A 24894-nucleotide genomic window follows, 5' to 3' on the forward strand; every position below is an offset into this window, starting at 1 on the left:
ATAACTCAAAAATGTTCTCTGCAGTTCTCATGAAACTTTGATGTATTGTTTATATACATGATATATATTGACTGATTTTTATAAATATCTGATATGACATTGAGAAGTTATCGAATATTTCAAAAAGGTGACGGGCGTATCATGCACTCATGGCGTAGCTGTTTATTTGTTATGGAATACTTTTTTCAGCATTTATTTTTGTACAAATATTGAAACTCACACATGTTTGTAATTTAAATAATGTGTAATAAAATTGAGAATGGAAATGGGGAATATGTCAAAGAGACAAAAATTATATCTATTAAAAATTCAAGGGCAGTTATGGTATCAAGGTAGGTCCAATTGACATAGTTCTTGTGTTTGTTGCTATTAAAAAATGACCTAAAAGAGTTTGAATATATATATTCGCATTCTGACTTTTTTAAATGCCCATTTAATGAGGTGTGTGAATTTTTCTGGATAAGGCTATGAGGCAAAGTTGTATATATAGTAGAAAAATCAAAAGCACCAATTATAAGCATGCAATTTATCAAGTAGGACCAATTTTGACACTCCAAAAGTAATTTATTCCACTTTTTTCAAAGGCCTCATTTGAACAAATTTTTATCAGGTTTTTGATTGTACCAAGTCTACTAGTAAGTAGAATACATAGTTCAATAGGGGAACTATGGCTTGAAGTTGAAATACATCTTTAATTGTAATGAGTTATGTGCAGCTTCGGAACCTAGTATATGGTGGGAACTTTCATTGTACAATGTAGTTGGTTCTGCTTTGAAAAGAGCTGAGTCTATGTACCATATAATATAAAAGCTTTTACGAAGGATAATCGTAAGATATAATGGAATTGTCCTGGACCTCACTTTTGTGATGGGTATATGTTAATGGAATCCTTCTCTAAATACGGGACCAACATATTAGTAGTGGTAGACTCCAATGTCCAATGATCTTCAATTTCTACCGAATTTTGACTGTCTCAAAAATGTTAACATCCCAATTTTCAATAACATTTAACAGCAAATACATTATCACAATAACAGATAACAAAAAAACTAAAAACCCAATAACAGCTAACAAAGAATAAGACAATAACAGCTAACAGCAAATATATTTTCAGAATAACAGATAACAAAGAATTAAAATGCCCCATAACAGCATAACAGCTAAACCCCTTGCCCCCCTCCTTAGTGAATGGGAAATGAGAAATTTGAACTGTTTAGCTTATTTTGCTCAAGATACAAGCTTAGTGAATAAGAAATAAGAAATTTGAACTGCTCAGCTTCTTTTGCTCAAGATACAACCTTAAGGAACAGGAAATCAGAAATTTAAACTGCTTAGCTACTTTTGCTTAAGATACAACCTAAGTGAATGACAAAATCAGAAATTTGAAGTGTTTAGCTTCTTTTGATCAAGATATAACCAGAGAGCATCGGAAATCAGCAATTTGAACTGTTTACTTTCTTTTGGTCAAGATAAAAACGTAAAGCATCGGAAAATAAGCAATTTGAACTGTTTACTTTCTTTTGGTCAAGATAAAAGCGGAAAGCATCGGAAAATTAGCAATTTGAACTGTTTAGATTCTTTTGGTCAAGATAAAAGTGGAGAGCATCAGAAATCAGCAATTTGAACTGTTAACTTTTTTTGGTCAAGATAAAAGCAGAGAGCATCGGATATCAGCAATTTGAACTGTTTAGATTCATTTGGTCAAGATAAAAGCGGAGAGCATCGGAAATCAGCAATTTGAACTGTTAAGATTCATTTGGTCAAGATAAAAGTGAAGAGCATCAGAAATCCTCAATTTGAACTGTTTTGATTCATTTGGTCAAGATAAAAGTGGAGAGCATCAGAAATCAGCGATTTGAACTGTTTGGATTCATTTGGTCAGGATAAAAGTGGAGAGCATCAGAAATCCTCAATTTGAACTGTTTAGATTCATTTGGTCAAGATAAAAGCGGAGAGCATCGGAAATTAGCAATTTGAACTGTTTAGATTCATTTGGTCAAGATAAAAGTGGAGAGCATCGGAAATCCTCAATTTGAACTGTTTAGATTCATTTGGTCAAGATAAAAGTGGAGAGCATCAGAAATCCTCAATTTGAACTGTTTTGATTCATTTGGTCAAGATCAAAGTGGAGAGCATCAGAAATCAGCGATTTGAACTGTTTAGATTCATTTGGTCAAGATAAAAGTGGAGAGCATCAGAAATCAGCAATTTGAACTGTTTAGATTCATTTGGTCAAGATAAAAGTGGAGAGCATCGGAAATCAGCAATTTGAACTGTTTAGATTCATTTGGTCAAGATAAAAGTGGAGAGCATCAGAAATCCTCAATTTGAACTGTTTAGATTCATTTGGTCAAGATCAAAGTGGAGAGCATCAGAAATCAGCGATTTGAACTGTTTAGATTCATTTGGTCAAGATAAAAGTGGAGAGCATCAGAAATCAGCAATTTGAACTGTTTAGATTCATTTGGTCAAGATAAAAGTGAAGAGCATCAGAAATCAGCAATTTGATCTGTTTAGATTCATTTGGTCAAGATAAAAGTGGAGAGCATCAGAAATCAGCAATTTGAACAGGTTAGCTTCTTTTGGTGAGGATAGAACCTAAGCGCATCTAATGTTTAAATAGCCTCAAAACCTATAATTCTTAATCTTCAATTTACTTTGTGAATAATTGAGATAATACCTGTACGGTTGATATTGTGTTGTTCCTCTTGGTTTTTCCTATGCATTGCATCAAAATAATTACAAATACACAACATTTCAGTATTTTCTAAAAATAAATGTGGCTTGTATTCTTCCACTCATAATTATGAGTAAAACCAGCTTGAAATTAATCATTTACTTTAAATATATTGAAAATAAAGAAATTTGAATACTGTAAATTCACAAATTATTGCGTGCATTTATTATTGCGATTTTGTCATTTAAGACTTAAATGCGATTTTAATTTTTACGATTTTGAAAAAAATCCGGTTAAATCGTATAAAATATTTCAAAATTCGAGTTTATATTATTGCGTATATAACTCAGTTGCATTTTTCGCAATAATAACAACCTCGCATTAAATTCTGAATTTACAGTTTATAGGTCTCAGACTTTGAGTATTAAAAAAATAAAAGAAGGCAAATACAAAGTTTATTAATAAAAATAGAAACATCAACAATAATCAATGATATTTATAACATGTATAATCCATTACAAAACAAGTGAATATGTAAAGATTATCCAAATGTTACCGGTAGATGATTCTTCCTTCAAACAACTTTAATCATATATTCATGATGCCTTTATTGTGAAACTTCTTGGAAGTCTCATGTTCACCTCCAGTGCATGAGGTCATTGGGTGGCACCCTGACTGGATCAAATTGAAAATTCGCATTTGCTTACATTTACAAAATTGTTTTCCTTAGTAAACAAATATCATTAATGCATTTATACAATTACAGGAGTACCAATTAGGATTCAAATATAGGTAAACAATAAATAATAAAACTTTCCCCAGATTTCAATCTATTAAAGCTGCTGTCACCTTGATCTAGCTATCTAAATACCATTCATTAGAAAAAATATCTATCACATATAACATGTATAAGTAAAGATATGATTTGTAAGTACTGTGACCTTGACACATAATGACCTACAAACTATTTGGGTTCATGATTTTGAAGAGACATTTTCAAGCTAATTTGGTTTTAATTCATCACATTTCGAGCCTAGTTTAATTTCATCTCAACTCTGACAAAAATCACACTTATATAGTGAATAAATGTGTATGAAATTTACATTAATAAGAAAACAACCAAAAGATATCTACAGTACTAGTCTGTCTACAATGATTTATATTAGCACATAAGAATCAATAACACAATCTTTTTTTTATCAAAACATAAAGGATATATTATGCTACTTGCTACATCCAGCATAAAATCTTAAACAATTCGTTGTTATATAAATAATAGGATCATAACATTTCTACACATAGATATATATATTTATGACTTGAAAAATAAATTGTATACTACAAAAATTACATCAAAATGCAGTTATCAAAATCAGGAGATATAACTCTTTATAATATGACTTATCTGCTATCATAACATTTAAAAAAAATGTTCAGATCTGTAAAAGAAAAATATTATTTGTAAAGATATTTTTAATAAATTTCTATCATGAATGACTGTTACAAATTCTCCTTCTTTAACATTTACCAGTCTACAAAAACACCCACTAAAGCTGTTGACAAAAGTTATAAAGCTTTGCTTAAAAAATCAATGCTTAAAAATAAGAACAATGCACATATGTTATTTCAAACATTTCTTTTTTAAAGCAGTTACTCAAAAATGACATTCAGATCAAATATTTCAATAATTACAATGAACACTAAAACTCTGAGTAGTTATATAATGCTTGCACCAAAACGTTTAGAAACAGTATCAAGATAATACATAAAATATGTCCATATAGCATGATATGGTCTGTAAAGATCTATAGTTTTTCATCTTTTTTTCTCAAAATGAGAATACAACTCTTAATACCATAAGTATCAAATTATATTCCACATGTAAAATGATTGTACTTGATTTCTACTTTAACCATCTCTTAAACAAAACTTTCTCTAGTCCAAGCATAGGTGCTTCTACCGTCATAGACAAGACAAATGCCACACCATAAGATACAACCACTAAAGAAATATACTGTTGAACCTGAAAATACAATTACAATGTGTGAAATACAATAACATTGTAAGATATAAATTGAAAATACAAATACATTGTCTGATTGAGAATACAATTACATTGTCTAAAATCAATTGAAAATACATTTACATTGTCTGAAATATATTGAAAATACAATTACATTGTCTAAATAAATATCAATGTTATTTTTTAAATTATTGATTGTTGTTTACTTGATGGCACATTCAGAATTAGAAAAAATTAACACATGATAACAATAGGTATATTATGCAAGGACGGAGTGAACTAGGAGAGAGTTAAAATTGTTGTATGTTGTATAGGAACAGAAACTTATCTTTGTAACAAGCTATCTATTAACTTTAACATGCATAGATCACTGAAACTTCTATACATGAAGTATCAGATTTGAAGTCCCTATTCTGACAGGATGTTTTTGAAAATTGATAAATCCCACACAGCCAAACGGATGTCAAATTTACCTAGATTGAGGAATAGTTTTATTTTATGTTAATACTTGATATTGTGGTTTTGGTAAAGTGTACATTAACACTGTAAGAAAATGTGTACTTTGTCAACTATCTAAATCCACAATATCCAAAGAGAGGGGCTAAAGATAACAGAGGGACATTCAAACTCATAGATCCAAAAACAAACTAACAACATCATGGATAAAACAAAACAGACAAATGAAAGTCGAAAGACATAACATAGAAAACAAAAGTTTAAGCATCCATCATGTTGCTCATGTTATTACAAACCTTTAAATAGTCTTAAGTTATTTAGTAGGTCATATTCGTGAACAGGGAACATGATTGTAGTTATGACATGATGAAAATACCGAACATCATCTGTGAAACTCTTGGTTTAACAGCTTCCTTGTGGGCAGCAACTCTCTATCAAGGAAATTATGGTAGAAAATACAAGCCCAGGAATATCGTATCAATTGGGAGATATATACTCCATAAGCAGGCACTGCTGGAATGTTGCTACATAGAAATGGAAAGTTCAAAAGTATCCAAAACATATGAATAAAATTGAGAATGGAAATGGGGAATGTGCTAAAGAGACAACAACCCGACCATAGAAAAAAAAAACAGCAGAAGGTCACCAACAGGTCTTCAATGTAGCGAGAAATTCCCGCACCCGGAGGCGTCCTTCAACTGGCCCCTAAACAAATATATAGTAGTTCAGTGATAATGAACGCCATACTAATTTCCAAATTGTACACAAGAAACTAAAATTAAATTAATACAAAACTAACAAAGGCCACAATTGTGCTGGTAAGAATACATATCCCTCGATGCATAATGCTAGGTACAGCTGAATTCAGCAACTATAATATTCTGTTAACTTACAAAGACTAAATCTGTGTAATGTAGGGTCTTCTCCATTGTTAAACCAAAGTAAAATATCACAGCTGGATGGACTATGTATGCACAGTAGGTTAGTCTACCAAGAGGGGCCCAGACCTTCCATGATAAAAACGTGTTCACTGGTCCTACAAAACAAAGTTTCATATAGTGTACAAACATAAAAGCTTTCATTGGTCTGAATTAATTATAAATCATTGAAAATACATGTAAGACAATTTATCGCTATTTTGTGTCTTTTTCCTTTGATCTTTTTTTGTGATAATTTTCGTATCATGCTACTCGCTTGAGATGGAAAATTATCGCTAGAAACTAAGCATGCACGTGGCATTGCTAACGAAATTGACATGAAATTGACAACGTCGTCATAGGTAAAATAGCGATTAAAAGATTACCATTGTTCATCTCAACTCGATTGCCTTTCTTGCTTTCGCCGTCCCGGCTCAGGCGAGAAAATCAATCTTGTTGAGATGATCAAGGATAATCTATAAATAACAATAACCAAGGAATAAACCCTTGAAACATACATAGTACCACTGGAAGGCATTTGAAAATGGGGCTACCATCTATAGATATGTATACATAAAATGCTATTGTTTCAAAATATGGCATTGGTTATTCCCCTTTAACCTACAACATTGGAAAATGCTTTTCAGAAATATTTTAGATAAAACTTGTGAATCAGCGATGAAATGGTTGACATTAAAATTCTGTGATGTGATAACTTTTGCTTTTCAAAAAAATAACACAGAAATCATAAGTTCATAAATAAGGTTTTAAACAGTTTGAAATGTTAGGTCAATGCAATAACTTGAATAAGGCTTCACTAATAGCAAGAAAGAAAAGGTTGCATTGCAGTACAAAATTAATATCAAAATAATTATATACAATAATAACATATTTACCTCCATGACCAGTCGCACATACAAATATGACCCAGGCTAGAGCAATACTCCAACCAAATCTAGTACAGCCGATGTAAATTATACTTTCTGATTTATTTCCGAGGTGGGTGACTGGGAAATCTTTGTAAAATCCATACAACCCGTAGATGATAGAAATTCCTATTGTAATGGCTACACACCATCCTACCAGTAACTTCAGCTGAAATGGTAAATAGTATTGATTGTTGGTGTTTAACACCACTTAAAGAACATTTGGCTATATCATGGTGGCAAGTTTTTCTTGTTTGAGGAATTCAGAGAACCACCAACCTTGATAGGAGAAGTTACAATCCTACTCAATTCAGTTCAAGATGAATGTAGGCTGCAATAAGTTGAGTTAAAACTCAAAACTTTTACATTTTAATCGGCATAGTAAATATTTGGTGTTTCAGTTATCAATAGATATAAGAAGATATGAACTGAGTGAATGAGGCAAATCTCCATTCAAGTCACAATTTGTAAAAGTAAACCTTTATAGGTCAAAGTACTGCCTTCAACACAAAGCCTTGGCTCACACCAAACAGCAAACTATAATATAAAGGGCCCTAAAAATTACTAACGTAAAACCATTCAAGCATCACAGAAATTCTATTTTGCATTTTAGCATTGATGATATATACAGTAAATATAAATATTTGTAAATTTATCTTTCTTGCTTCTGATGAAAATTTCTATTTACAAATTTTAATTTTTTTTTTAACCCTTTCGCCGAATAGTCCCGGTTAACCGGGATTCATGCTTCAGACAGCTGACGATGAGTCCCGTTTTACCAGGATCGGAATACCTCTTTTATGTTTCCCGCTCAAAACAGTGCAAACATGAGTTATCTTTCTTTGATGAATACCCGGATGAAAGTGTAAACATGGCACTTCCCTTTGTTGAAAACCGTGTCAAAATCATACGAAATTTACGGAATTTACGAGAATTTGAAATGAGGGAACATTTTTTTTTGAAAGAATATGGAAAAATTGAAGACAAACTAGTATACTTTTATGACATAAAATGTCGTTTTATGTACAAAACACTTGGAATTGACATCGTTCAGTGTGAGGAATTTGTACAGACTCATAAAATTTTTCAAAATTTTGCTGTTTTGGGTTTAAAAATTACGATTTGGGGTCTTAGAGCAGAATTTTGAGAATTTCACCTAGATGTTGCCCAAAATTTGAAAATTTGAATATTTTATGAAGAAAAAATTATCAAAACATGAACAGAACTGTGAACATGGTGTTAGTGAATGAAATAAATACACAAATAACTACAAACAAGTTTTTATTGACATTTATTATGAAGATCTCCCACTTGAGTAATAGAAGCCAGGGAAGCCATCGTCTCAGAGTAGCTTCTGTCTGGGCAGTAATCGGTGAAAGGGTTAATTGGATTTATCATAAATAATCTATTTAACATGATGTCAATGCTCTTCAATTTTGTGCTTTAGTGGGATTTTTAGCTTTTTTGATTCAAGCATCACTGATTACCCTTTTTGTAGATGAAACATATCATGGCTTACAAAAGTATAGAACTAGTTCATTTTTGTATTGGTATCTCTGATTGTTTTGAAAATCAGCTGAAAACATCCTTAAAATAAGTAATATGTAAGATATATTTAGTATATATACCTTCCCTAATCTGACTCTGTTGCTGTTTATCACCAGTAAATATCCCAGCCACATGCCCACTAGATATGGTGCTATTCTGGTGTAGGGTTTATTATACAACGGGGACGAATCAGCCCAAGGCTCATGGGTGTGGTTCAATGGTGTGTTACTGTTAAAATCATAATAATGTTCATTTTGGAATAAACAACTTTAAAGCTATTCAACAATATCATAAATACATAAATAATATTTTATTTTTTAACTTAATTGCCTTTTTCAAAAACAGTGCTATGTGAAGCATTAGTTTTGCAGAAATTTTGAGGAAGAGGAAACATTAAATCTGTTAAAAAAAGAAATTTATTGCACAAATGTATACATCTGTTAAAACTACTCTGCAACTCCAGGTTGTTACAGTTTAGTTTAAACATATTTATTTATAGTGGATTGGGAAACAAGTTTTGCAACTTATATTAATCCCTTTCCACTTTGCGGGTGCGAGTGCTGCCTTGTAGCGGCATAAGCCTGCTCTTTTTAGAAATCTACAAAGGGTGTCTTTAACGTGCAAGAGATATGACTCTCTCTTAACATGGGTCAGCCATTTATCGTCCCCTTACGACAAACTATCATTGTTTCCTCAAGACCCTAGTCGCAAATGGTGTCAAGGGAGAGCCAAACATTCAGTCCCTGAAATTTTCGTCTGGAAACGGGAATCATCGAGCTAGAAACCTTTGTGTTAGAACTACTACACCACGGTTCTTCTTACAGTTTGAAACATAGTTGGATTAGATGTATTTTGCTTCTTTTTTTTTGTGTTGATGGGTAACAGTCTCTTTAACATTAAGGTAAAGTACAAATATAAACCCAATCCTAAATGCTTTCAGGAGAATCTAAAACCGTCAATTTCAAACCCTTTTGTTTGACCCTTGCAGTGATTGACATTTGTGAATAATAACTTATATTGTGGAGAATCTCAAAATACTAATTTTAAAGTCTATTATTTGACCTTTGCAGGGATTGACCTGTGTGATTAATAACTTACATTCCTGGTAATCTCATCCCGTAGTAATCTGCTGTTATCATTCTTGATGTCAGACAACCAGTAAGGAAAAACAACATAGCACCATGTCCAACATATTTCATTCTGCATCAAAAAATAAATCAATACATATTGACTATCATTTTTTAACCTGCATTGGTTACTTATTAGGATAATAATTGTAAGATCGCCCTTTGCTTATGACACATCCAATGTTATTCTTATGAGTCTATATTTGTTGGGAATACCACGGGAGTTAAGACATCACGTTTTATCGTTTTGTATCTAGGGTTGATGTCAGTGTGCGACGTAGCCTTAGCAGCTCTGATATATATGAAGTAAACGTTAAACTGTATGGTTGTATTGTTTCTGTATACTATAGTAGAATTATCCCAGACATTTGTGGTGCCGTTAACAAAAGGGAAAATGAATACAAAGCTGAAAGCCATTCATTCCGGACATAAAGGAGCAATTACAAGACTTTTGAAGAATTTTTAAGACATAAGAGACAGTTTCGAAATAGAAATTGAGGACATCACAGCTATTTTAGATTCTATGTTACAGAAAAAGGACATTCTTAAAGATCTAAATGATAAAATTGTGGACGCAAGCTGGGATGAAGACGTTGTGGATGAAATTCAGCTAACAGATGAGTACATGTTCGAATTAGATTCAAAAATCCGTCAAATTAGAAAACTCATTAAACCCTCCCAGTCAACAAGTCATAATTTACCCATCAATAATACTGTTTTTCAAGCTAGTAATGTTACTCCCTCTGATACACCCATGCATACCTTGATTTCACCTACAGCAAACAGTATATCCGCAAGCGAATCCTTTTTTTTGCATTCATATAAAAATATGTGTTTTATCATGTTTACAACAAATGAATAAAATATGAAGAATCTTCCCAACTATATTACACAAATAATGGGTTAATGTATTGCTTGCTTATATGAATAAGATTTGTGATTCTAACTCTTTGCCAGAATCTAGATAGCCAGGTAAACATCAACTGATTCTAGAGAAAGGTTTTATTCTTCCTAGCTATACTACTTACTTGTGTAAAAGTATCAGGAACAATGGACTCAAAATGTAAAACTGCATGTCATTAGCCAAGTACCATCCCCAACCCATACACTGAAATAAATAGATAGGTATATCATTAGCCAAGTACCTTTCCCAACCCATACACTGAAATAAGTAGACACAGTTGATGTGACTTCAACTTCATCAAAAACTACCTTGACCAAAAACTTTAACCAAAACTTTAACCTGAACTTCGCACTATCATTTTCTATGTTCAGTGGACCAAGAAATAAGGGTCAAAACTTTAAATTGGCATTAAAATTAGAAATATCATATCATGGGGAACATGTCTACTAAGTTTCAAATTGATTGGACTTCAACTTCATCACAAACTACCTTGACCAAAAACTTTAACCTGAAGCGGGACAAACAGACGGACAAACAGACGGACGAACAAACAAACGGACCCACAGACCAGAAAACGTAATGCCCCTCTTCTATCGTAGGTGGGGCATAAAAATCATTTTAAATCTATAAGATAGGCACATGGGACTGTCTACAGGGGGTGGTAAAGGGTTATTTTCGTGCAACGTGTTTTGCCATTTTTATTTCACATACAGCCATAAAAAAGGTTCCTTATTCACTGTGTTTCATGAAATTTTTAATTGTTGGTTCATCGTGAAATGGCACTTTTATTTTGCGTACCTTCGTGCAGATACCCCCCCCCTTTTATGCCCTTCTCTAAATGTTTTCATCCATGCTTTTGCCACTACAACTGTGAACATGTGAAAATGACTTAATCCACATGAGTTAAAGGGTATGTCAATCTATTTCAACCTTAATGTTTACACTTACTGCTAATCTAAATCATAAGATCCTTGTGTATCAAGGAGATCTCTTCATAAGATCATAAGATCTTTGTGTATCAAGGAGATCTCTTCATAAGATCATAAGATCCTTGTGTATCAAGGAGATCTCTTCATAAGATCATAAGATCCTTGTGTATCAAGGAGATCTCTTCATAAGATCATAAGATCTTTGTGTATCAAGGAGATCTCTTCATAAGATCATAAGATCCTTGTGTATCAAGGAGATCTCTTCATAAGATCATAAGATCCTTGTGTATCAAGGAGATCTCTTCATAAGATCATAAGATCTTTGTGTATCAAGGAGACCTCTTCATAAGATCATAAGATCCTTGTGTATCAAGGAGACCTCTTCATAAGATCATAAGATCCTTGTGTATCAAGGAGACCTCTTCATAAGATCATAAGATCCTTGTGTATCAAGGAGACCTCTTCATAAGATCATAAGATCTTTGTGTATCAAGGAGACCTCTTCATAAGATCATAAGATCCTTGTGTATCAAGGAGACCTCTTCATAAGATCATAAGATCCTTGTGTATCAAGGAGATCTCTTCATAAGATCATAAGATCCTTGTGTATCAAGGAGATCTCTTCATAAGATCATAAGATCCTTGTGTATCAAGGAGATCTCTTCATAAGATCATAAGATCCTTGTGTATCAAGGAGATCTCTTCATAAGATCATAAGATCTTTGTGTATCAAGGAGATCTCTTCATAAGATCATAAGATCTTTGTGTATCAAGGAGATCTCTTCATAAGATCATAAGATCTTTGTGTATCAAGGAGATCTCTTCATAAGATCATAAGATCCTTGTGAATCAAGGAGACCTCTTCATAAGATCATAAGATCTTTGTGTATCAAGGAGATCTCTTCATAAGATCATAAGATCCTTGTTTATCAAGGAGATCTCTTCATAAGATCATAAGATCCTTGTGTATCAAGGAGATCTCTTCATAAGATCCTTGTGTATCAAGGAGACCTCTTCATAAGATCATAAGATCCTTGTGTATCAAGGAGACCTCTTCATAAGATCATTAGATCCTTGTGTATCAAGGAGACCTCTTCATAAGATCATAAGATCTTTGTGTATCAAGGAGACCTCTTCATAAGATCTTTGTGTATCAAGGAGATCTCTTCATAAGATCATAAGATCCTTGTGTATCAAGGAGACCTCTTCATAAGATCATAAGATCCTTGTGTATCAAGGAGATCTCTTCATAAGATCATAAGATCCTTGTGTATCAAGGAGACCTCTTCATAAGATCATAAGATCTTTGTGTATCAAGGAGACCTCTTCATAAGATCATAAGATCCTTGTGTATCAAGAAGATCTCTTCATAAGATCATAAGATCTTTGTGTATCAAGGAGATCTCTTCATAAGATCATAAGATCCTTGTGTATCAAGGAGACCTCTTCATAAGATCATAAGATCTTTGTGTATCAAGGAGATCTCTTCATAAGATCATAAGATCCTTGTGTATCAAGGAGACCTCTTCATAAGATCATAAGATCCTTGTGTATCAAGGAGACCTCTTCATAAGATCATAAGATCCTTGTGGATCAAGGAGATCTCTTCATAAGATCATAAGATCCTTGTGTATCAAGGAGATCTCTTCATAAGATCATAAGATCCTTGTGTATCAAGGAGACCTCTTCATAAGATCATAAGATCCTTGTGTATCAAGGAGATCTCTTCATAAGATCATAAGATCCTTGTGTATCAAGGAGATCTCTTCATAAGATCATAAGATCCTTGTGTATCAAGGAGATCTCTTCATAAGATCATAAGATCTTTGTGTATCAAGGAGATCTCTTCATAAGATCATAAGATCCTTGTGTATCAAGGAGATCTCTTTATAAGATCATAAGATCCTTGTGTATCAATGAGATCTCTTCATAAGATCATAAGTTCACAAGATCTTTGTGTATCAAGGTGATCTCTTCATAAGATCATAAGATCCTTGTGTATCTTGGAGGTCTGTTCATAAGATTATATGATCCTTGTGTATCAAGGAGATCTCTTCATAAGATTATAAGATCTTTGTGTATCAAGGAGATCTCTTCATAAGATCATAAGATCCTTGTGTATCAAGGAGATCTCTTCATAAGATCATAAGATCCTTGTGTATCAAGGAGATCTCTTCATAAGATTAAAAGATCCTTGTGTATCAAGGAGATCTCTTCATAAGATCATAAGATCCTTGTGTATCAAGGAGATCTCTTCATAAGATTATAAGATCCTTGTGTATCAAGGAGATCTCTTCATAAGATCATAAGATCCTTGTGTATCAAGGAAATCTCTTCATAAGATTATAAGATCCTTGTGTATCAAGGAGATCTCTTCATAAGATCATAAGATCATAAGATCCTTGTGTATCAAGGAGATCTCTTCATAAGATCATAAGATCCTTGTGTATCTTGGAGGTCTGTTCATAAGATTATAAGATCCTTGTGTATCAAGGAGATCTCTTCATAAGATCATAAGATCCTTGTGTATCAAGGAGATCTCTTCATAAGATCATAAGATCTTTGTGTATCAAGGAGATCTCTTCATAAGATCATAAGATCTTTGTGTATCAAGGAGATCTCTTCATAAGATCATATGATCCTTGTGTATCAAGGAGATCTCTTCATAAGATCATACGATCCTTGTGTATCAAGGAGATCTCTTCATAAGATCATAAGATCCTTGTGTATCAAGGAGATCTCTTCATAAGATCATAAGATCCTTGTGTATCAAGGAGATCTCTTCATAAGATCATAAGATCCTTGTGTATCAAGGAGATCTCTTCATAAGATCATAAGATCTTTGTGTATCAAGGAGATCTCTTCATAAGATCATAAGATCCTTGTGTATCAAGAAGATCTCTTCATAAGATCATAAGATCTTTGTGTATCAAGAAGATCTCTTCATAAGATCATAAGATCCTTGTGTATCAAGGAGATCTCTTCATAAGATCATAAGATCCTTGTGTATCAAGGAGATCTCTTCATAAGATCATAAGATTCTTGTGTATCAAGGAGATCTCTTCATAAGATCATAAGATCTTTGTGTATCAAGGAGATCTCTTCATAAGATCATAAGATCCTTGTGTATCAAGGAGATCTCTTCATAAGGCCAGGATTTTTTAATTTGTTGGTTTACGGATCCGCCGACCCGATTTTGCCGATTTCCAGAATAAAAATAAAATTGACTTTTCATGCTTTTTTATTCCCGCCGACCCTAAGAAATGCATTATTCCTGAAAAATAATTAAAATAATTTTTTTTTATGAAATGAAATGCATTAATCACTCACAAAATTGATCATAACACTTGGTGTTGTGAAAAAATAAAACTTCCAGTTTACGTTTTTAAATATAGACAAATCAATTATCATTATAACTGACCTTGAAATGTTGTTTGGACAAATAATTTTGCGGAACGAAACTTGTGTTTAAAACCAATTACACAATAAGTTCGTTTCCCTTATTTGTCATCAGTCCGTAAGATGCATCATCTCATAGAAATAGACTTGTCCAAATGTGGATAGGTTGAAGGCATCAAGTTGAAGTATTGAATATTAACAAATCATTTGGAATTTTCTTGTTTCATAGATAATAAAAAAATTATCGTCCATTTGGATAAAAAACGGGAATGCGAGACAACAGATTGACCCGATAATCTAGTTTTTCCAATGGACGAGTCTATTAGGTTTTTGACACGTGTGTTGAAACTTATTTTCGTACGACGTTTTTACATTTTTTTTCTTTATCAGTTTTCGTGCTTGAAGATCATTATTTACCAAGTTTTCTGGAATTGATTAAGAGCTACGCGAATCTATTTTTCTTGTTTCTGAAATGACGATTTAATTTCATCTTTGTCTTGCACCCCCCTTTTTTTTACTGTAACTTATTAGACAATGTCATGCGATGTTTATAACAGCTGAGCAATAATATTTCATTGAACTAAAATTGAAGAAATGATGATAAAATGGCATAACAAACATATTGTTAGAAAGGTGAAATATATATTGATTTTGCATATTTTTCTGTTTTCATAGATGATTTTTTTTCTTTTTTTTCCCGACCGACTGACCCGACTTTTTCATGGGAAAAATCCGTAAACCAACAAATTAAAAAACCGTGGCCTAAGATCATAAGATCTTTGTGTATCAAGGAGATCTCTTCATAAGATCTTTGTGTATCAAGGAGATCTCTTCATAAGATCATAAGATCCTTGTGTATCAAGGAGATCTCTTCATAAGATCATAAGGTTTTTGTGTATCAAGAAGATCTTGTGTATCAAGGAGATCTCTTCATAAGATCATTGTGTATCAAGAAGATCTCTTCATAAGATCATTAGATCCTTGTGTATCAAGAAGATCTCTTCATAAGATCATAAGATCCTTGTGTATCAAGGAGATCTCTTCATAAGATCATAAGATCCTTGTGTATCAAGGAGATCTCTTCATAAGATCATAAGATCCTTGTGTATCAAGGAGATCTCTTCATAAGATCATAAGATCCTTGTGTATCAAGGAGATCTCTTCATAAGATCATAAGATCCTTGTGTATCAAGGAGATCTCTTCATAAGATCATAAGATCTTTGTGTATCAAGGAGACCTCTTCATAAGATCATAAGATCCTTGTGTATCAAGGAGATCTCTTCATAAGATCATAAGATCCTTGTGTATCAAGGAGATCTCTTCATAAGATCATAAGATCCTTGTGTATCAAGGAGATCTCTTCATAAGATCATAAGATCTTTGTGTATCAAGGAGACCTCTTCATAAGATCATAAGATCTTTGTGTATCAAGGAGACCTCTTCATAAGATCATAAGATCCTTGTGTATCAAGGAGATCTCTTCATAAGATCATAAGATCCTTGTGTATCAAGGAGATCTCTTCATAAGATCATAAGATCCTTGTGTATCAAGGAGACCTCTTCATAAGATCATAAGATCCTTGTGTATCAAGGAGATCTCTTCATAAGATCATAAGATCTTTGTGTATCAAGGAGATCTCTTCATAAGATCATAAGATCCTTGTGTATCAAGGAGATCTCTTCATAAGATCATAAGATCCTTGTGTATCAAGGAGATCTCTTCATAAGATCATAAGATCTTTGTGTATCAAGGAGATCTCTTCATAAGATCATAAGATCTTTGTGTATCAAGGAGATCTCTTCATAAGACCATAAGATCCTTGTGTATCAAGGAGATCTCTTCATAAGATCATAAGATCCTTGTGTATCAAGGAGATCTCTTCATAAGATCATAAGATCCTTGTGTATCAAGGAGATCTCTTCATAAGATCATAAAATCTTTGTGTATCAAGGAGATCTCTTCATAAGATCATAAGATCCTTGAGTATCAAGGAGATCTCTTCATAAGATCCTTGTGTATCAAGGAGACCTCTTCATAAGATCATAAGATCCTTGTGTATCAAGGAGACCTCTTCATAAGATCATAAGATCCTTGTGTATCAAGGAGATCTCTTCATAAGATCATAAGATCCTTGTGTATCAAGGAGATCTCTTCATAAGATCATAAGATCCTTGTGTATCAAGGAGATCTCTTCATAAGATCATAAGATCCTTGTGTATCAAGGAGATCTCTTCATAAGATCATAAGATCTTTGTGTATCAAGGAGATCTCTTCATAAGATCATAAGATCCTTGTGTATCAAGGAGATCTCTTCATAAGATCATAAGATCCTTGTGTATCAAGGAGATCTCTTCATAAGATCATAAGATCTTTGTGTATCAAGGAGATCTCTTCATAAGATCATAAGATCCTTGTGTATCAAGGAGACCTCTTCATAAGATCATAAGATCCTTGTGTATCAAGGAGATCTCTTCATAAGATCACAAGATCCTTGTGTATCAAGGAGATCTCTTCATAAGATCACAAGATCCTTGTGTATCAAGGAGATCTCTTCATAAGATCATAAGATCCTTGAGTATCAAGGAGACCTCTTCATAAGATCACAAGATCCTTGTGTATCAAGAAGATCTTTTCATAAGATCACAAGATCCTTGTGTATCAAGGAGATCTCTTCATAAGATCATAAGATCCTTGTGTACCAAGGAGATCTTCTCAGAGGGAGGGGGGAGCATGACTTTTTTTTCGAATTTCGTGATGTTGGGATTAAAATTTCTTTAAATTCAGGACCTCTGGATTTTCTGTTTCTAACCCCGGAATTTTGGAATTAGGACCCCTCCAAACCCACTAGTGCTGAAAGTGACTTTACACACCAATCAATCAATACTTTGGTGGTTTGAGAAATGAAACCCACATTTGAAAGATAATTTAGTGTACTATGAGTTCAGAGTATTATTTTTATATTGTAATACCTGTTTATCTATGTTTCCATAATTTGGATGGAAGTTGTTGATATAAATAATATTTGTCCACCAATAGTCATCACAGGGATCAGTTTTTCTCATGGACATTGCAAATGTCCCATTCCATATCCAATGTTTATATAACGTTGTCCATATCAGAATAGCAAAGGCATATACTGGAGTTAATCTATAAAACACAATGTTTATATAACATTGTCCATATCAGAATAGTAAAGTCATATACTGGAGTTAATCTATAAAACACAATGTTTATATAACGTTGTCCATATCAGAATAGTAAAGGCATATACTGGAGTTAATCTACAAAACACAATGTTTATATAAAGTTGTCCATATCAGAATAGCAAAGGCATAATTGGAGTTAATCTACAAACCACAATGTTTATATAAAGTTGTCTATATCAGAATAGCAAAGGCATATACTGGAGTTAATCTACAAAATACAATGTTCATATAACGTTGTCCATATCAGAATAGTAAATGCATATACTGGAGTAAGTCTACAAAACATAATGTTTATATAAAGTTGTCCATATCAGAATAGTAAAGGCATATACTGGAGTAAGTCTACAAAACATAATATTTATATAAAGTTGTCCATATCAGAATAGCAAAGGCATATACTGGAGTTAGTCTACAAAACACAATGATTATATAAGTGACCATATTAGAATAGTAAAGGCATATACTGGAGTTAATCTACAAACCACAATGTTTATATAAAGTTGTCTATATCGGAATAGTAAAGGCATATACTGGAGTAAGTCTACAAAACATAATATTTATATAAAGTTGTCCATATCAGAATAGCAAAGGCATATACTGGAGTTAGTCTACAAAACACAATGATTATATAAGTGACCATATCAGAATAGTAAAGGCATATACTGGAGTTAATCTACAAACCACAATATTTATATAAAGTTGTCCATATCAGAATAGCAAAGGCATATACTGGAGTTAGTCTACAAAACACAATGATTATATAAGTGACCATATCAGAATAGTAAAGGCATATACTGGAGTTAATCTACAAACCACAATGTTTATATAAAGTTGTCCATATCAGAATAGTAAAGGCATATACTGGAGTAAGTCTACAAAACATAATATTTATATAAAGTTGTCCATATCAGAATAGCAAAGGCATATACTGGAGTTAGTCTACAAAACACAATGATTATATAAGTGACCATATCAGAATAGTAAAGGCATATACTGGAGTTAATCTACAAAACACAATGTTTATATAAGTTGTCCATATCAGAATAGCAAAGGCATATACTGGAGTAAGTCTACAAAACATAATGTTTATATAAGTGACCATATCAGAATAGTAAAGGCATATACTGGAGTTAATCTACTAACCACAATGTTTATATAAAGTTGTCTATATCAGAATAGTAAAGGCATATACTGGAGTAATTCTACAAAACATAATATTTATATAAAGTTGTCCATATCAGAATAGCAAAGGCATATACTGGAGTTAGTCTACAAAACACAATGTTTATATAACGTTGTCCATATCAGAATGGCAAAGGCATATACTGGAGTTAATCTACAAAATACAATGTTTATATAAAGTTGTCTATATCAGAATAGCAAAGGCATATACTGGAGTAAGTCTACAAAACATAATGTTTATATAAGTTGTCCATATCAGAATAGTAAAGGCATATACTGGAGTAAGTCTACAAAACATAATGTTTATATAAAGTTGTCCATATCAGAATAGCAAAGGCATATACTGGAGTTAGTCTAAAAAACACACAGTTGCTGTACATTTACTGTATTGAAATACAAAGAAGAGTATTCTTTAAAATTACTGTGTCAAAATATAAATTGAAAATGGGGTATGTGTAAACACAGAGCCTTGGCTCACATCGAACAGCAAGCTATGAAGATCCCCCCAAATAACTAGTGTAAAACCTTTTAAACAGGAAAACCAACAGTCTAATATATATGAAAAAAACGACAAACGAGAAACACTTATGAACATTATGCATTTAGGAAATTTAAGAATATAATTAAATTGATGTGCTCTTATCATTGAACTATTAAATACACATTTTTGTTTAAGGGCCAGCTGAAGCACGCCTCCCGGTGCCACTTTATTTGATTTTTCTCGCTGTGTTGAAGACCTGTAGGTGGCCTTTGGCTGTTTTCTGCTCTTTGGTCTGGTTGTTGTCTCTAAATGCATAATGTTCATAAGTGTTTCTCGTTTGTCGTTTTTTTCATATATATTAGACCGTTGGTTTTCCTGTTTAAAAGGTTTTACACTAGTTATTTGGGGGGATCTTCATAGCTTGCTGTTCGATGTGAGCCAAGGCTCTGTGTTTAAGACTATACTTTGACCTATAATAGTTTACTTTTACAAATAGTGACTTGGATGGATAGTTGACGCATTGGCACTCATACAACATCTTGTTATATATGTATCATATATTTATCAAAGTCTTACCTCCAAAATCTATGAATATAAAACATAGCCCAGTTGATATTTCCTCCGTCCCGTAGCTTTTTCATCACAGTATATGCCACAAGTAGTCCACTCATGAAGAAGAAAGTATCAACAGAATATGTGGCATTCATTATTCCTTGAAAGGAGAACCTTTTAAGTAACTCCACGAAGTCAAGAATATTATCTATAAAGTAATAAAAAGTTAAGTGAACAATAGATATATGAAGATGTGGTATGAGTGCCAATGAGACAACTCTCCATCAAAATTACAATTTATAAAAGTAAACCATTATAGGTCAAGGTAGGGCCTTCAACAGTTTATTTTTTATTCTGAGAATTCTTGTCATAAAGCATACCTACCAACACTTTCAAATGCCCATGGGGGTTTTAAGCGCAAAATGGCTCTCTTAGTCCTACAAAACCTATAAAAGGGTCTCCAAATTTATCTTAATATGTTTGGTTTTTTTTAGCTTCTATATAGTATTTCAACCCTAATGCCATGCAAAATTAATTGTTTTGTTTTAAATTGTTGACAAAATTGTTCTTTCAAAATTTCCATTTGAGATCTTTCATGAGTGAAACCGCCCAATTTAAAAAAAAAATAGTGACAGTTGGTAGGTATGATGAAGTCAAAATAATTTTATAATCTAGCTGTGAATTATTGTCATTAATATGCAAGTAAGATTTACCACTATGTATCTATGTATAAGAAACCCCAATAAAATTAATCAATTGTTTTGCAGATCCATTAAAGCATGTACTTATAAAAAAAAATAAAAAATTGTGAATATATTTAGTATAAGGATATTCATTTGAAATCTGCTAATTCTCATTTACTGTAAATTCAGAAATTAATGCGTACATTTATTATTGCGATTTTGTCATTTTGGACTAAAATGCGAATTTATTTTTTGCGATATTGAGAAAAATCTTGTTTGATAATTATTGCGATGATAACAAAATCGCATTTTTCGCAGTAATAAAAACATCGCAATAATTTCTGAATTTACAGTATTCAGTTCTTTTACCTTACCTAACAGTCCTATGTTAAAAACATAGGTGTGGCCTAAAATGACCCACCACATGCTTATAACTCTCATGCCATTGATCGCAGTGAGGTTGCCTGATGATGTTGATGTACTAAGCAATTTTCTGGTATTCGTGATCAGGGAAAATGCAATCAAAATCTGTTTGGGAACGGAACCACCTGCAAATATGACAGGTGATAAAATTTTAAAATAAAATTGACATGACTTACCTACGAGAGACAGGAAAGGTAGAAACCCGTAGACATGACCTAAGATCACCCACCACATGCTAAGGACTCGCATTCCGTTTATAGCTGTGAGTGATCAAGGCTGTGGACGTGTTTAGGAGTTTTCTGGTGTTAGTTATTAACGAAAAAGAAAGAAGGATCTGTTTCAGAACAGAGTTACCTGTAATTAGTTTCAAAACAAAGTTAGTTTCAGAAATTTAGCGTGCATTTAATATTGCTATTTTGTCATCATAGACTAAAACATGATTTTAATTTTTGGATGTAGAAAAAATCCTGTTTAGTTTATATAAAAAAAAATCAAAATGTGAGTTTAGATTACTGTAATTATCATGATTATAACCCTGTCGCATTTTTTGCAATAATAAAAACATCTCAATTATTTCTTAATTTACATAAAATTGAGAATGGAAATGTGGAATGTGCCAAAGAGACAACAACCCGACCATAGAAAAAAACAACAGCAGAAGGTCACCAACAGGTCTTCAATGTAGCGAGAAATTCCCGCACCCGGAGGATTCCTTCAACTGGCCCCTAAACAAATATATACTAGTTCAGTGATAATGAACACCATACTAATTTCCAAATTGTACACAAGAAACTAAAATTAAAAAAATACAAGACTAACAAAGGCCAGAGGCTCCTGACTTGGGATAGGCGCAAAAATGCGGCGGGGTTAAACATGTTTGTGAGATCTCAACCCTCCCCCTATACCTCTAGCCAATGTAGAAAAGTAAACTCATAACAATACGCACATTAAATTCAGTTCAAGAGAAGTCTGAGTCTGATGTCAGAAGATGTAACCAAAGAAAATAAACACAAGAGTGCACACGCTGAAATGTCTCGCCTTCTATACTAATCATTGATATTATGTTGATAGTCCTAAGTATAAAGCTAAGCTTTAATACAACTGTCACATAAACTTAACTTTAACCAAGATAACTAAACAAAGACCAATGAACCTTGAAAATGAGGTCAAGGTCAGATGAACCATGCCAGGCAGACATGTACAGCTAACAATGCTTCTATACAACATATATAGTTGACCTATTACTTATAGTTTAAGAAAAATAGACCAAAACACAGAAACTTAACACTGTGCAATGGACCGTGAAAATGAGGTCACGGTCAAATAAAACCTGCGCGACTGACATAAAGATCATTTATTAAATATTTCCATACACCAAATATAGATGACCTACGGCATATAGCATTAGATAAAAAGACCAAAACTCAAAAACTTAACTTTGACCACTGAACCATGAAAATGAGGTCAAGGTCACATGACATCTGCCCGCTAGATAGGTACACCTTACAATCATTCCATACAACAAATATAGTAGACCTATTGCATATAGTATGAGAAAAACAGACAAAAACACAAAAATTTAACTATAACCACTGAACCATGAAAATGAGGTCAAGGTCAGATGACACCTGCCAGTTGGACATGTACACCTTACAGTCCTTCCATACACCGAATATACTAGCCCTATTGCTTGTAGTATCTGAGATATGGACTTGACCACCAAAACTTAACCTTGTTCACTGATCCATGAAATGAGGTCGAGGTCAAGTGAAAACTGTCTGACAGACATGAGGACCTTTCAAGGTACGCACATATCAAATATAGTTATCCTATTACTTATAATAAGAGAGAATTCAACATTACAAAAAATCTTAACTTTTTTTTCAAGTGGTCACTGAACCATGAAAATGAGGTCAAGGACATTGGACATGTGACTGACAGAAACTTCGTAACATGAGGTATCTATATACAAAGTATGAAGCATCCAGGTCTTCCACCTTCTAAAATATAAAGCTTTTAAGAAGTTAGCTAACACCGCCGCCGCCGGATCACTATCCCTATGTCGAGCTTTCTGCAACAAAAGTTGCAGGCTCGACAAAAATGACAATAATACATAAATAACAAAAGACTACTAGCAGTTAACTGACATGCCAGCTCCAGACTTCAATTAAACTGACTGAAAGATTATGATTTCATCATATGAACATCAGGCACAATCCTTCCCGTTAGGGGTTTAGTATCATACCACCATAACATATATGAGAAGAACATAACCCGTGTCATTCCAACAACTGGTTTTAAAATAAATGTGTTTAGTTCCGATGCAAAGACCCTATAAGTGAATCAATATTAACGCCAAAATATGCAATCTTTAATGACCTGACAACAGTATCGTAACTATATCCCTTCTTAATAAGTCTATTCAAAGGTTTTGTTAGTTTTAGAGATGAATACTGACATCTTTGTGCTTTATAAAGAATATTTCCATAAAAAATTGGATGTGAAATACCTGAACGTATAAGAAGTCTGCATGTTGAGCTATATTTACAAATGATGTCCTTATACCGATGATAAAATTTAGTTAATGTTTTGACTAGTTTGTGATATCGAAAACCCTGGTGTAATAATTTTTCAGTAATACATAAATTTCTCTCGTTAAAATCTAAAACATTGTTACATACACGAGGGAATCGTACAAGTTGAGATATATAAACACCGTAAGATGGTGACAAGGGAACGTCACCATCTAAAAATGAATAATTAACGATAGGAAATGAAAAATCATCTCTTTTATCATAAATTTTAGTATTCAGCTTTCGGTTAGTGATATAGATATCAAGATCGAGGAAAGGGCAGTGGTCATTGTTAGTATTAGCTTTATTTAAAGTAAGTTCAACAGGATAAATTTCTTTAATATACATACTGAAGTCATCATTATTGAGAGCCAAAATATCATCCAAATATCTAAAAGTATTATTAAATTTGTTTATCAGATGTTGTTTCGATGGGTCTTTGCTTATTTTTGTCATAAATTGTAACTCATAGCATTACAAAAACAGGTCCGCAATAAGTGGTGCACAGTTAGTCCCCATTGGAATTCCGATAATTTGAAGATATACAGAATCCCCAAAGCGAACAAAAATGTTATCTAGTAAAAATTCAAGGGCATATATAGTATCAAAGCATGTCCAATTGACATAGTTTTTTTGGTTATTTCTACTAAAAAATGACCTAAAAGAGTTTGAACATATATATTCACATTCTGACTTTTTAAATGCCCATTTAATTAGGTGTGTGAATTTTTTCTTAATAAGAATGTGAGGTAATGTGGTATACAGGGTAGAAAAATCAAAACTTTGAACAGTATGTTCTTCTAAAAAAACAATTTAATCAACAGTCAACACAGACAAAGGTTTAATAATGCAGTAAATTATCATTACAATATAATATTTCTCAAAT

The 24894-nt window shown here is 32.7% G+C and overlaps 1 protein-coding gene across 1 annotated transcript in view; it reads right to left on the bottom strand.

Moving 5' to 3' along the window:
• Window positions 1–3119: 3119 nt before the first annotated feature.
• The window catches only part of LOC139527304 (nose resistant to fluoxetine protein 6-like), a gene marked incomplete at its 5' end in the record, with an annotated part of 33060 nt that continues 11285 nt past the window's right edge, over window positions 3120–24894 (bottom strand). The window contains 9 exon segments of the mRNA XM_071322657.1: window positions 3120–4700; window positions 6050–6192; window positions 6970–7168; window positions 8628–8775; window positions 9646–9747; window positions 10703–10782; window positions 17878–18055; window positions 20354–20537; window positions 21387–21560. Coding sequence (XP_071178758.1) covers window positions 4581–4700; window positions 6050–6192; window positions 6970–7168; window positions 8628–8775; window positions 9646–9747; window positions 10703–10782; window positions 17878–18055; window positions 20354–20537; window positions 21387–21560 — 1328 coding nt within the window. The 3' untranslated portion in view covers window positions 3120–4580.

The sequence above is a fragment of the Mytilus edulis genome, chromosome 6 (genome assembly GCF_963676685.1).
Source record: "Mytilus edulis chromosome 6, xbMytEdul2.2, whole genome shotgun sequence".
NCBI lineage: Eukaryota > Metazoa > Mollusca > Bivalvia > Mytilida > Mytilidae > Mytilus > Mytilus edulis.